Genomic DNA, 12,346 nt, shown 5'->3' with positions numbered 1-12,346 from the left:
GTGTCCAGTGGTAGATCAGGGCGAGGGGAAGAGATCTGACAGCTGTCGTGTCAATGGCACTCCTGAGTACCACGTTGCCAGCTGCCGGATGCGGAAGTTTCTGTACGGCCGAGTCGTTGATCGCCGTGGGGCAAACTGTTTCCCAAAGTGTCCTCAGATTGTCACCGCGTTGAATATTTGTTTGGTTTTCCCCGAGTTGCCGGTGGGGGGATATTCAAAGTTTTGAGCCTTTCACTGGGTCATCGAGTACGAGGACAGCGGACAAGTAGTCGCAAGGGGTAATGAAAATCGAAGTTGAGTTTTGAATATGAATGAAAGTTGATAGGTCAGAGCCTGAAGGAGTGTCGATGTACAGAAATGAGGAGGAGCGAGTCGAAAGGCGAAAGAGCGAAAGGGTCAGGAGCGAGTGACTGGCGATACACAGTATGGCCGAAAAAGGAGTAAAGGAGTAATCGGTCTCGAAGGGGGGCTGAAAGTGGTTTCAAAGTGGTGAGGAATTCACCAAGAAGAGAAGTTGGAAAGAAAAGAGAGACAATGAGAGAATGAGAGTAAAAGAGTTGGAACTGATCTCAGGGACGACATTCAGGGTCCGTGGGAAAGTCACAGCTGGTGCAAATGACCGTCGCCATTCCACTGAATGGTATGTGGTCATGTATGGTAATCTCACAGGGGCGGCTATTGAGAGGCCAATCAGAATATTGTATTTATGTTTGAGTTTGTTCCGGATGGCCACCACTGGTACTTTCCCCATCAACATGCAGAATCCCCCTCTCTAGGGCTCGATTTTATTGACTTGAACTTTTTTTCTTTGTCCTATTCATCTGATATATTCTAATCTCATTCCTTTAGTTACCTACTACCTCACTAATACTCTCCGTCTTTACTGCACATCCCAAGCCGCCGAAAGCGGTTGATGGATCGTGGCGGAATCAAGCGGGTCCTTGGCCCATGGGAGAGAGAAAGTCGGGTATGTTAAATGAAGTCTTTCGCTGAACCGCAGGAACGCTTGCTCCCTGCTGTGGAGTGATAATCTTAGGGTGGAGTGTTTCTCTTCTCTATGTTGTATGGGGAAGAGGAAAATAGTACTCCATACTCCGTACGTTAACTATCGAATAATATCTGTCTGCCTGATATATTGGCTTCAGAGACGGCAGAATAGCCCCGTTCAAGCTGGATCTCTTACTCCTAGACTTCTGGGCGATGCGGATACAAAGGGCTTCCCCATTTCACATACATCCTTGGCCGTTGTCTTTTGACTTTGATGTCTTCTTGTCTTTGATGGTCTTAGATCCGGGCGCAAACCTTTCCGAGCAGTGCTAATAATGCTACGTTGACTAACTAGTCAGGTACGGAGTACTTTAGTGAGAGCTAGACAATCCTCATTCCTCTCCACCAGGAGTCTAGAGCCGAGAAGATCCTTCAATTCTCATCTTCATTCATAGATCTAACAGGTTGGGATTTCCAACACACATGCTAAATTAGTTCATGCTAAGTCATGACAGCGAACACTACTCTATGACAGTGATTGCTAGAAAATAACCTCAGGCTGCACAGTTTGTGAAATAGGGATCAACATGCTGTAAATCGACTGACATCCATTAGCGTTGACAGTTTTGCACAGCCTCGTTTGGCAAAGACCATATTTTTCTGCTTGGATCAGACATGTTTCAGAAATAAAGAACCTTCCATTGGCATAGTCTATTTCTGATCTTTAGCACATGAGAAGAACCATATCTTCCATATTCAAGTTGCATGTCCACCTGGGCAGACAATAGTGTGCGCAGCGTTCTTGCGCCCTACTTTCATCCCTGATCATCCCTCTTGGATGATCATGGATGATCTCTCATCTGGCGTGCGACTTATGACGTCTCGATATCCTGCTCAGCCTCCAAGCCCGTAAGTTATGTTCTATAGAATGTTGGCTACAAGTTCATAAATACAAAGGCCCGAAGATAGGGCAATGACCTCTCTCCTGAGTCCTCATACTCAACGGTCGGATGTGGCACTCGAGCCACGGGTGACTTTGGCTATTTTTGGGCTCACGATCTCACTTTGATTGGCCATCCGACGATTACATTTCATTGGCCAGAAATCTCTACCTTGTGTTCTTGGCTTCCTATTGGACTGCTTGACACTTGTGTACCTTGCATTTCTATACACAGTACAGGTTGTCAGATGCTAGGCGTCATTATGCAAGGGGTTGAAGAAAAAAGACATTTCTATCTAGCGCAGTCTAACGTCATAATCATCGTTCATCTGACACAGTATATCGTTTAATGTGTATTCTCGAGCTAGTTACTACATAACTCAGTTATCAAGGAACCTAGGTTGGAAGGAAAGACGGCTTGGCTGCCTCAGCCTGCACATGTGTTCATGACACGAGATTTTTGGCCAATGTCATTAACTCATGGCATAGGCAGTCCAGGACCAGTGCCCCTGGACGAAGAAGTCTACCCCTTGGCAAGAGCCATGTACATTTAACTTTTAAGGATATTAAAGATATGACTGAGCGGTTAAATCCTGGTCACCTGTGCTCCACGTCCACAGATATCCCGTCTGCCTGATCCAAGGCCAAGAGCGCGGCGCTTGAGCTGCCTTTAGCGTAGAATACATATATTGATACCTGCTAAAACAACAGCCTATGAATCAAATCCCTTACTGGTAGTTTTTATACCGAAATTTGGGAATCCATGTGGAGGTCAAACTTTAACTCCCAACTCCCGAGATCATTGAGAACGGTAAATTGTTGAAATCGAGACCCGTCATGTGCTTCGAGGCAAACTTTTGGATGCCTTACGATTGAGGCCAAATTATTGCCTTGCAATTATGGCAACACAAGGCATCAAAGTTGAACCGAGCCTATCAACACGTGATGTGCTGTTCTGCCCAATCTCACCGATCAGGAAAAAAAAGTTGCAGAATGATTTCCGCCCGCAGAGATCAATAATCTAGACCTGCAAATCACAACCTCAGGTGCTACAAGACGAAATATTGATTGCCTGATCTAGTGCCAAATACTGCACTGTCACAATCGACAACATGCCTGGCCCCGTGGACACCGCCAAGTCCATCAACAAGCGCAAGAGAAAACACGGCTCGAAATCAGAGAGCGATGTCGCCAAACCAGTGGAAGCCAAATCCAGCCCTTCAGTGACCCCGAAAAAGACCAAAGTTTCGACTCCGAAGGCTTCAGCGGAGAAGGCTACCAAGAAGCGCAAGGTCAGCCCTTCGCCAACTCCTGAGGAAGAAAGCGGCGATGAGGCCGAAGCTGTCGAGGATGTCGAGGAGGTGGATGCGCAGGAGGACGGCGATGCCAAAGAGGTCGATGCTGAAGATGCCGCTGCTGTAAATGGTACGGACCTTCCCACTATGGAAGATGTCCGTCTGCCCCAGACCGAGGGCGAGCTGCAGAAGTTCTCTGAGCTCAACCTTTCGGAGAAGACCATGAAGGGTATTGAGGATATGGGCTTCACAACCATGACCGAGATTCAACAGCGTACCGTTCCCCCTCTGCTTGCTGGTCGTGATGTGCTCGGTGCTGCCAAGACCGGCTCCGGAAAGACTTTGGCTTTCTTGCTCCCTGCAATTGAGATGCTGCACGCCCTGCGCTTCAAGCCCAGAAACGGTAAGTTTCCTGACAGTTCAAATATCTACTTGCCATTGGGACTACCGGCTAATTCTATAACGTAGGTACTGGTGTTCTCGTCGTCTCTCCCACCCGTGAATTGGCCCTGCAGATCTTCGGTGTCGCCCGTGAACTCATGGCCCACCACTCGCAGACATACGGTATTGTTATCGGAGGAGCCAACCGTCGCGCCGAGGCCGAGAAGCTGATGAAGGGTGTCAACCTGCTTATCGCAACCCCTGGCCGTTTGTTGGATCACCTTCAAAACACCCAAGGATTCATCTTCAAGAACTTGAAGACCTTGGTCATTGACGAGGCAGACCGAATTCTCGAAGTCGGTTTCGAAGATGAAATGCGCCAGATTGTTAAGATTCTGCCAAAAGAAGAGCGTCAAACTATGCTTTTCTCTGCCACACAGACCACCAAGGTCGAGGATTTGGCCCGTATATCTCTGCGCCCCGGACCGCTGTACATTAACGTCGACCACCGAAAGGAGCACAGTACCGTGGCTGGTCTGGAACAGGGCTACGTGGTGTGTGAGGCAGACAAGCGTTTCCTGCTTCTGTTCTCATTCCTCAAGCGTAACCTCAAGAAGAAGATCATCGTCTTCTTCTCAAGCTGCAACTGTGTGAAGTACCATGCCGAGCTTTTGAACTACATTGATCTTCCCGTTCTGGAGCTTCACGGAAAGCAGAAGCAGCAGAAGCGTACCAATACTTTCTTCGAGTTCTGCAATGCTAAGCAGGGAACCTTGATCTGTACTGATGTTGCTGCTCGTGGTTTGGATGTATGTGTTCACTCCTGTCCATGCATAATTATCACTTGACTGACTCAAACTTCAGATTCCCGCCGTCGACTGGATTATCCAGTTCGATCCCCCTGATGATCCTCGTGACTACATTCACCGCGTCGGACGTACCGCTCGTGGTAAGGAAGGCAAGGGTCGCAGTCTGATGTTCCTTCAGCCTTCCGAAGTTGGTTTCCTGAAGCACCTCCAGGAGGCCCGTGTGCCGGTCGTGGAGTTTGAGTTCCCTGCCTCCAAGATTGTAAATGTTCAGTCTCAGCTGGAGAAGCTCATTGGTCAGAATTATTATCTCAATAAGGTCAGCTATCTTCCTGATTTTTCTCATCTGTCTCTCTGCTTTATTTACTGACGCTCCTCTGCAGTCCGCCAAGGATGGTTACCGTTCTTATCTTCAAGCATACGCCTCGCACTCTCTCCGCACCGTTTTCGATGTCAACAAGCTCGACCTCGTCAAGGTCGCCAAGGGCTTTGGCTTCAACGCCCCTCCTCGCATTGATATCCAATTGGGCTCCAGTCTCAGCCGCGACAAGAAGCAGGAGCAGCAAGGACGCCGCACATACGGCAGCCAGCCCAAGCACGGTGCTGGACTGAAGTTCAAGCGGAAGCACAACGACTAAGAACAATCTGTATGAACATCAAAAGCGATCGATTGTCTCTGCATCTTTATTTTAGGGACATTGGAGTTCAGCAATGTGGATATATCTATTTGGGTTTCAATTTCATCCCCTTATTTGTAATCATGAAATGGTATTTAATCCAATATGCATAAGGTTGACAGTAGGGTACTTCAATGGATGTTGTTCTGTGTATGATGAATGGTCTCCTTCCGTTTAATGTCCCCTTGCCTTGGTAATTGGCCCATACTCAGTATGCGACAGGGGCAACTGCAAACCGATAGGTCTACTTACACTCAGTGTGCATAACCAGTCTAGATCGATATGCTCAACTATGTGCCTCTAGATGCCACAATTGTGCTACCGAAGGTGACTTTAGGTTAGTCCCATGGTTCTCACATTTCCTTGCGGAATGCCACAGCGAGCACCTGAACATTCGTCAAGCCATGTGGACTTCGGACTTTTACCACGTGGAATGGCTTGATTTCTAACAAGAATACGGGAACCACAGAAAACCTATACTGCACTTATGAGAACAAAGGAAGTGGGATAAGTTGGTGTTACATATCCCAAGTAGCATACCTTCTCACGATATAGACCAAACTTCCCAATTGGAAGATGGCAGTATTACCTCCTGCGCAGGCCATAGGTACTGACGATTGCAAGGTGACCGTTTGCCAATGACAGTAATCAAGCAAAAAATCATCACTAACGTACGGGATGCAGCAAGTGCTTACCCCCCGCCGTGCAAGTAGGCCCGATGAGAATTACCTGCAACCCCTTGCAAGTGCTGCATTATAGTTCCATCCAGTCACATTGCCACATCATGGAGGCAATATCGGGCGAAAATCCGGGCAAGCAATATTGCCAACGGTGTAAGGATTACCACTTTTAGCCTCGGGTAATAAGCCAACCATTCGTGTAAGTCCAACAATCGCAGTCTTCTTAACATGGAGAGGTTGGCCAGATTAAAGCCCCGAGCACAAATGTGATGAGTTGGCAGGCGCTAGGGCCAATCATCCGATCTCCGTCTTGTCGTCTGGGCGACGATGTGCCTTGTCGAGCCTGGTTCCTCTGTCTTGTCTTTGCGGGTCCAGCGGAGAACTGCAGGTGGACCGTGTGTGTGTTGGTGTGTGACGAGTAGTGTCTTTCCTTTTCAGTGTGATGGGAGTACAAAGTATTTACCGTAGGATGTTGGTAGGTTGGATTTGCCAAGATTAGCCTCAGCCACGGAAGCTCGGAGAGGTTATACAGCATAGCGTTAGGGATAAATGAAAGAACTCTGAAGGTTGAAGTTCGTCAGGTCCATTTCTGTACCTTTAAAAAAAGAAAATAAGGTAAATCGGACGGATCATGAACCAAGGAAACAAAAGACGATCCCGAACTGTTTCCAGGGTTCCGTTTGTTTACCTTCAAACCTTGGAAACTGGGAAGGTGCGGAAAGTAGGGCAAGTACTCATTGGGTACTTTTTGTAGACTGGCCCACGCCGCTCGGGACCTGGGAGGTACATGGGACGAACCGCCAACACATCCAGCCTCTCCAATTTTTGCCCTGGAGGCTGGGCAATCGTCTTTTATTATACTCGGGTACCGGCTGATATTTGCTGACTATCCTTTTGCTTCATCTTTTCCATCCCTCGTTGTCTTGGATTCTTGCCTTGAATTCATTGACTCCTTTCTTCTCATTGCGTTGTGTCCTATTTCTTATTTTCATGTGAGGGGATCGGCGGAGCTTCCAACACGCTCACCGTTGTTGTCTCTCTTCTCCTTCCCTCCACATTCTTAATCTCTACCCCCACTGTTCGGTGGTCTGCGCTGGTACGCTTAGAAACTCCTACACAATCTATATCGTTCTTGGGTTCGCTGCCCTTCAATTTGTCCTTCCCCACTATCGTGCCAAGAGTACGAAGCAACCACAACACTCCCCTCACCCCGATCCCATCATCTAAGTTCGCGACAGAGCATGCGATTGGGTTGAAGACCCGCCTCTCAACCATGGGGGTCAACACCCGCAGACCGATCCTTCCTGCTCCCACAGAATCCATCATCGATACCGGCGAGAGCGCAACGGGCACAGATCTGGCAACTGACATATCTCGCCGCACAGACAAAACGTCGTACTCCATCCCGGACGACGGTAGCCCCATCACTGTCCCCACTCGGCGTCAGCGGGACCGCGAGGAGAAATTGTCTCGCTCCCACAACGATTCCCACACTTCACTACTCATCGAGTATTTCGAAGGCGGCAAAGGATCAAGCGGCATTGTCTCTCGTCCCAGTGTTCGAGTTCGTGTCACACCCTCGTCGGCTAGAAAGTCTAGAGACAGAAGAGATCGAGATCGGTTCCAAATTACCGAGACGAGCGGAAGCGGCAGCCGCAAACCATCGTACACACACCGGATATCTCTACCATCGGCAAATCAGAAACACATCGAATCGAGCGCAGCGGATGATCAGAGTATCGATTCCAACTCAGCCGAGGAGGAAGGTCATCATTCGTCACGTCGTGAGGCAGTAGATATCGAATTTGTCAACAGAGGAGACAGCGAGATGTCCACCCTCTCGCAGGATACCAGATACATTCCCACAACATCGGAAGTGTCATCTATGCCGCCCGAAAGCATGATCAACGCTTCGTCGACAGGCCCCAGACAGAAACGCAGCCAGAGTATGGAGCGTGGTTCACCTGATGAAGACAAGGGATTGCTCAAGACTCCTCGCCGACAAAGGAGTCGCAGTTTGAGTACGGAGCGAATTGCGCATCGTGTGGCAGAGAAACTCACCGAACCACAAGAGGCGTCGAGCGGCAAACACAGAAGCAAGAATACCAAGGAATATCTCGAAGCCGACCCAAAAACGTCCCGACGCCGAAAGCACAAGTATGCGGAAGAAGATATCATGAGTCCCGAATCCAGTCTTCTCAGCACATCTGGAGTTTCTTCGAACCACAAGTCCGATCAGTATTCCATTCGCTCCGGTGCATCAAAGTCGTCCATCAACAACCCAAAATTGCTGGAGACTGTCGAGGATGCGATCAGGCGATTGATCCTTCCAGAGCTGAAGGAGCTCAAGAAGGACCAAAAGGTCATGACTAACAAGAACAAATTCGACCGGGACATGGCAACTTCTTATTCGTCCGGAACTAGCTCCAGGGATGAGCTTGGCCGGCGGCTGTCCAAGCACGCCAGTGCGCCTGATGTGATGAAGCCCAAGGTTGTCCTTAACAAAAGCAGCAAAGACGAAGGCATTGTTCTCTCCGCCGAATCTGCCCCACGCAACAAGGAACGCAAGTCCAGCAAGAGCAGTGAAGCCTCCGATTTGGCAGTGAGGTGGGCCAACAGGCCTGTACTCACCGAACAAGACAAGATCCGACGACAGAGGAGCAAGGGCCTTCGCGATGCCCATGCGGCTGCACGGGTCGGTAGTGCTCTTACCGCAGCTTCTTTGAGACACCACGACTCCAATTCCAGTCTTGGCACAAAAGAGCGTCGGCGCAACAGTGGCTCTCGAAAGAGTGTCTCCCGCAAAAGCACTGAGAGTATGAAATACAATGAGACGGAACTTGTTTTCCAGAAGCACAATGTTGCGCCCATGCCAATGCACAGCGAGATCGACTCTGAGCTGACCAGAAACTCGTTGCTCTCTGAGCGCACGGCAAGTCCTACTCCTGAGAAGAAGAGCTCTCACTTTGACGTTGCTTATGGATCACCGAAGCAGGCTGTGTCGCCAGCACCTCGCACTCCTACCAGAAACTCGGTCGACTCGAGACATGAACTCGGAATGCGCCACGGCAACCAGTCGCGCCATAATATTTCAGTACACTCTGCTTCAGACCGAGACTTGCGTCGCCAAAGCCAATCACCGGGAACTGACGGTGGCGACTGGGTTGCAGCTGCAGCTGCAGCCAATCTCCTTGACGCCACCCACCCCGGGCAGAACGCGGATGATCACTATCATGAGCAGACCGCCGGCCGCGGACTGAGTCCCATTCAGAGCATTGCAAGTGATCGCACTGATACCCATCATGCTCATTACTCAGCTCAGGATGAGCAACATGCTGAGGGCAAGCGCGAGATGGAATCCCGACTATCCATTGAGTCTCTGTCATCCGCTCCCAGTACGAACCTCGCGAGATCTACCCGCCTGGGCACCAGTCCACAGAGCCAGAGCGGGCTATTCAAGCAACACAGCCAGGATTCGCCTGGGCTCGGATACGAACATTCGCGTCAGGGCTCGCAAGATCATGATTACTATGGCTATGACGAGGAAAGCAGACATTCCGTCGACGATGAAGACAGCGATGTTGATTTCATGGACAAAGTCAAGGAAGGTCACAAGGTGGCAACCGGCGCTGCAGCAAATCCCCAATTTGTTCATCCGATCGCTGTCGAATCTGCAGTTGCTTCTCTGATGGATCCCTCTGTCCTTGAATCCCAGGTTTCCTCCACAACTCGCTCGCAGACTGAACTGGGCCCACGATCAGGCAGTCGAAGTCCAGAAAAACCAGCAAGTGAAGTATACCGCGCAAGCCCTTTGAGACAACGCCAGGATGCTTCCAATGCCGATGAGACCTCGTTTCCTCGGCGCATGGGTGCCACGTCGCCTCCTCAGAGCGTTACCCAGTCCTTCGAAGACATGGACGAGTCGGCTCTGATGGCCGGCAACATTTCGCGTCGGATGGAGAGCCCTCATGTGGATGCCGAAAGCCAACAATCGGAGTCCGAGATCAACACCAACCCGTCCATTATCCAAGGCCCCATCGGTGGTGTTGCTCAGGGAGACCACTGGGGTTATGGTACGGGGTCACCGCCTGTCGAACACTATTACGACACCCCGATCGGCGGCTCCAAAGGCCTCAATCCCGAACAGCAGATTGGACTCGACGCAGAGTACTATGAGACCGCCCAGAACATCTTTGGTGGCGATGACTACTCTGTCCACTCTGATGACAACCAACCCCGGCAATTGTTCGCGACCCCGCCTGGTGCTAAGGATGAGGGCTATGTTTCGGCTGCCAACCCTGTGTCTCCCAGTATTGGAACCCCGAAGCAAGCTAGTCGAGGTCTTGCGGGTGCGGGCACGGATGCCGCCGGAATGGGTAGCTTTGGAAGTCCCACTGGGGCAGACGATCTCTTTGTCTCTGGCCATGAACGCCACTTCAGTGGCTACTCTCATGGTGTAGGCTCGCCCCTCTACGACAGTGCCACCGGTCGTGGCATCGAGAGAATCCAGTCCCAGGATATTGTGGCTCTCATGGATCATTTGACTGTTCGGGACGCTCAACGGAATGCCAGGGATACCGAAATTCTGGTTACTCTGGTCCGAAGTGCCGCTGAAATGCGCACTTCCTTTGAGCAGATGAAGAAGTTCATCGCTGAGCAGGATGAGCTCATCATGGACACCACCGAGAAAGAACATGAGCGGACGCAAAAGGCACTTGGAGGCCCCCGGCCATTGCCTGCCAGTGGTTCACGGAACCGCCAGCTGAACACAGCCGATGAAGAAGACAAGCGGAAGAACATCTTCAAGCGTGCGCTCAAAGGCTTGAGCCTCAAGTCGGGCAATGATCTTAGCAAGATTGAGGGTATGCTGGAGCAGCTGCTGGATGAGGTTGAGGCCCTTCGATCTGGACAAGCTGGCGGGATTCCGCGCACTGGCAGTATGGATCTGAGTGGACATGGAACTTTCGGCCAGAATGGGGCACCTATCGAAGCCAGCCGCTCTCCCTACGGGTCCAGCTCATCTCGCCCAGCTGATGCGGCGCGCAGAAATTCGGACCAGCGTGTCAGCACCGTTCATGAAGTTGACGAGGACCTCGAACTCACCGATGACGACCACTTCATGACTTCGCATCTCCCTGTCCGCGACGCACCTCGTCACGAGCGTTCCGGTTCACTACCGCTTGACACACCTCCACGGAAGCCGGTGCCCTCGGCAGCTCGCAGCACCGAGACCACCCCCAAGGCCGAAAAGGCACGCAAGCACAAGTCCAGCGGTTCTTCCATCTTCCCGAAAATCTCGCGCTGGTCCAAGTCCACTGCCACCTCTGTGGGCGACAACATCCGCAACAGCATCCAGCCTTCCCGCAAAGAACGCCCGGTCTCGGATCAGTCTCGCTCTGGATCTGATATGGCCCCCCCTTGGTGCCTACAAGCCGGACTACTATGATCCCCAAGGAGACGACAGGATCCGATCCACCTACACCCTCGAAGACGAGCAAGATGAGAACCGGCCTCCCTCGCCATTGGTGCCTTCCCAGGTCTCCGAGGCCCCCAAATACCGCGGCCACCGCGGCAGTCTCGAGCTCCAGCACCCTCAGCCTCGCCAAGGTCCAACCGGACGCTACCAGTCCCGCCTCGAGACTGAGGCCCAAGCATTCAGTGGTCCCATCTCCCCTACCGGCTCAGACCAATGGGAATCCAACCCCAGCCTGTCCGCAGCCAACCCAGCCCACAACCGCAACAGCGGCGTCAGCGGCAACAGCCGCCTCTCCCCAATCTCCGACGCAGGCTACTCCGAGACCAGCACCCGAGCCCCCGGTCCACCCCGTCCTCCCAAGCTCAAGGACGATGGCCCACTAGTTCCGAGTCGTCCATCAAAAGTAGCGGAGGACGAGGAACCAGCTTACAGCGTCGACCGTGTTGTTTCACGGGTATGTATTCCACATCCTTCAAATGATCCTATTCTTCAATTTACAAACAAAACAAACGCTAATACCATGTTTCTTGCAGGGCTCTGCCATCCGCTCTCCTCCCACACGCAAACCAACCGGCCCGCGTCCCCTCACCTCCGCCGGCGCTTACAGCCCGAGCAATATCAAGCGAACCCGTTACCGAGGCAGTCCCGCTCAAATCGATTACACCGATGATGATTATTGAGATGCTGTGATACCCTGGGTTTAATGATCTTCTCATTTGTTTCATTCTAGCGTTTTCTACTTTTCTTTTACATTGCCTTACGAATGTTATGACTTTTCATTGGGATTTCGATTCCAGGATATCCTTCAATCTACGAGCAATGTGTAACCAACTACGGAATATCTCTTGGCTTTTCATGCTTTATGGCAGGCTATGGACTAGGACGGGATGTTAAGACTTCTCTTCGTCTTTGTGCCTTTTAACATTATCCTTTGATTTCTGTTCTATGCTCTTGCTGTCGAGCTTGTAGCTGCTCTCGTGCATTGGGGAGCGTGTGGTTTTGAGCCTCTTTGTAGGGTTTCTGTTGTATAGATAGCGTTGCAGAAAAGAACATACTTGATTGCAATCCCGAGGTGCACGATGATAACTCCCTGAGTATAATTCA

The 12,346-nt window shown here is 51.0% G+C and overlaps 2 protein-coding genes across 2 annotated transcripts; both read left to right on the top strand.

Moving 5' to 3' along the window:
* Window positions 1-3,039: 3,039 nt before the first annotated feature.
* has1 (ATP-dependent RNA helicase HAS1) lies at window positions 3,040-5,047 on the top strand (the record flags this gene model as incomplete). Its single annotated transcript, XM_056664061.1, has 4 exons — window positions 3,040-3,625; window positions 3,691-4,412; window positions 4,468-4,728; window positions 4,793-5,047. The coding sequence occupies 4 exons, from the start codon at window positions 3,040-3,042 to the stop codon at window positions 5,045-5,047; spliced, it is 1,824 nt and encodes a 607-aa protein (XP_056523118.1).
* Window positions 5,048-7,039: 1,992 nt separating this feature from the next.
* N7515_003316 (uncharacterized protein) lies at window positions 7,040-11,922 on the top strand (the record flags this gene model as incomplete). The annotated part of the gene is made up of 3 exons (XM_056664060.1): window positions 7,040-11,187; window positions 11,231-11,696; window positions 11,776-11,922. 3 exons carry the CDS (start codon window positions 7,040-7,042, stop codon window positions 11,920-11,922), a joined length of 4,761 nt encoding a protein of 1,586 aa, XP_056523117.1.
* Window positions 11,923-12,346: the final 424 nt, after the last annotated feature.

Source organism: Penicillium bovifimosum (genome assembly GCF_028826915.1).
Source record: "Penicillium bovifimosum strain IBT 22155 chromosome Unknown utg000003l_segment0_segment0, whole genome shotgun sequence".
Classification (NCBI taxonomy): domain Eukaryota; kingdom Fungi; phylum Ascomycota; class Eurotiomycetes; order Eurotiales; family Aspergillaceae; genus Penicillium; species Penicillium bovifimosum.
This window is presented reverse-complemented; position numbering and strand designations above follow the sequence as displayed.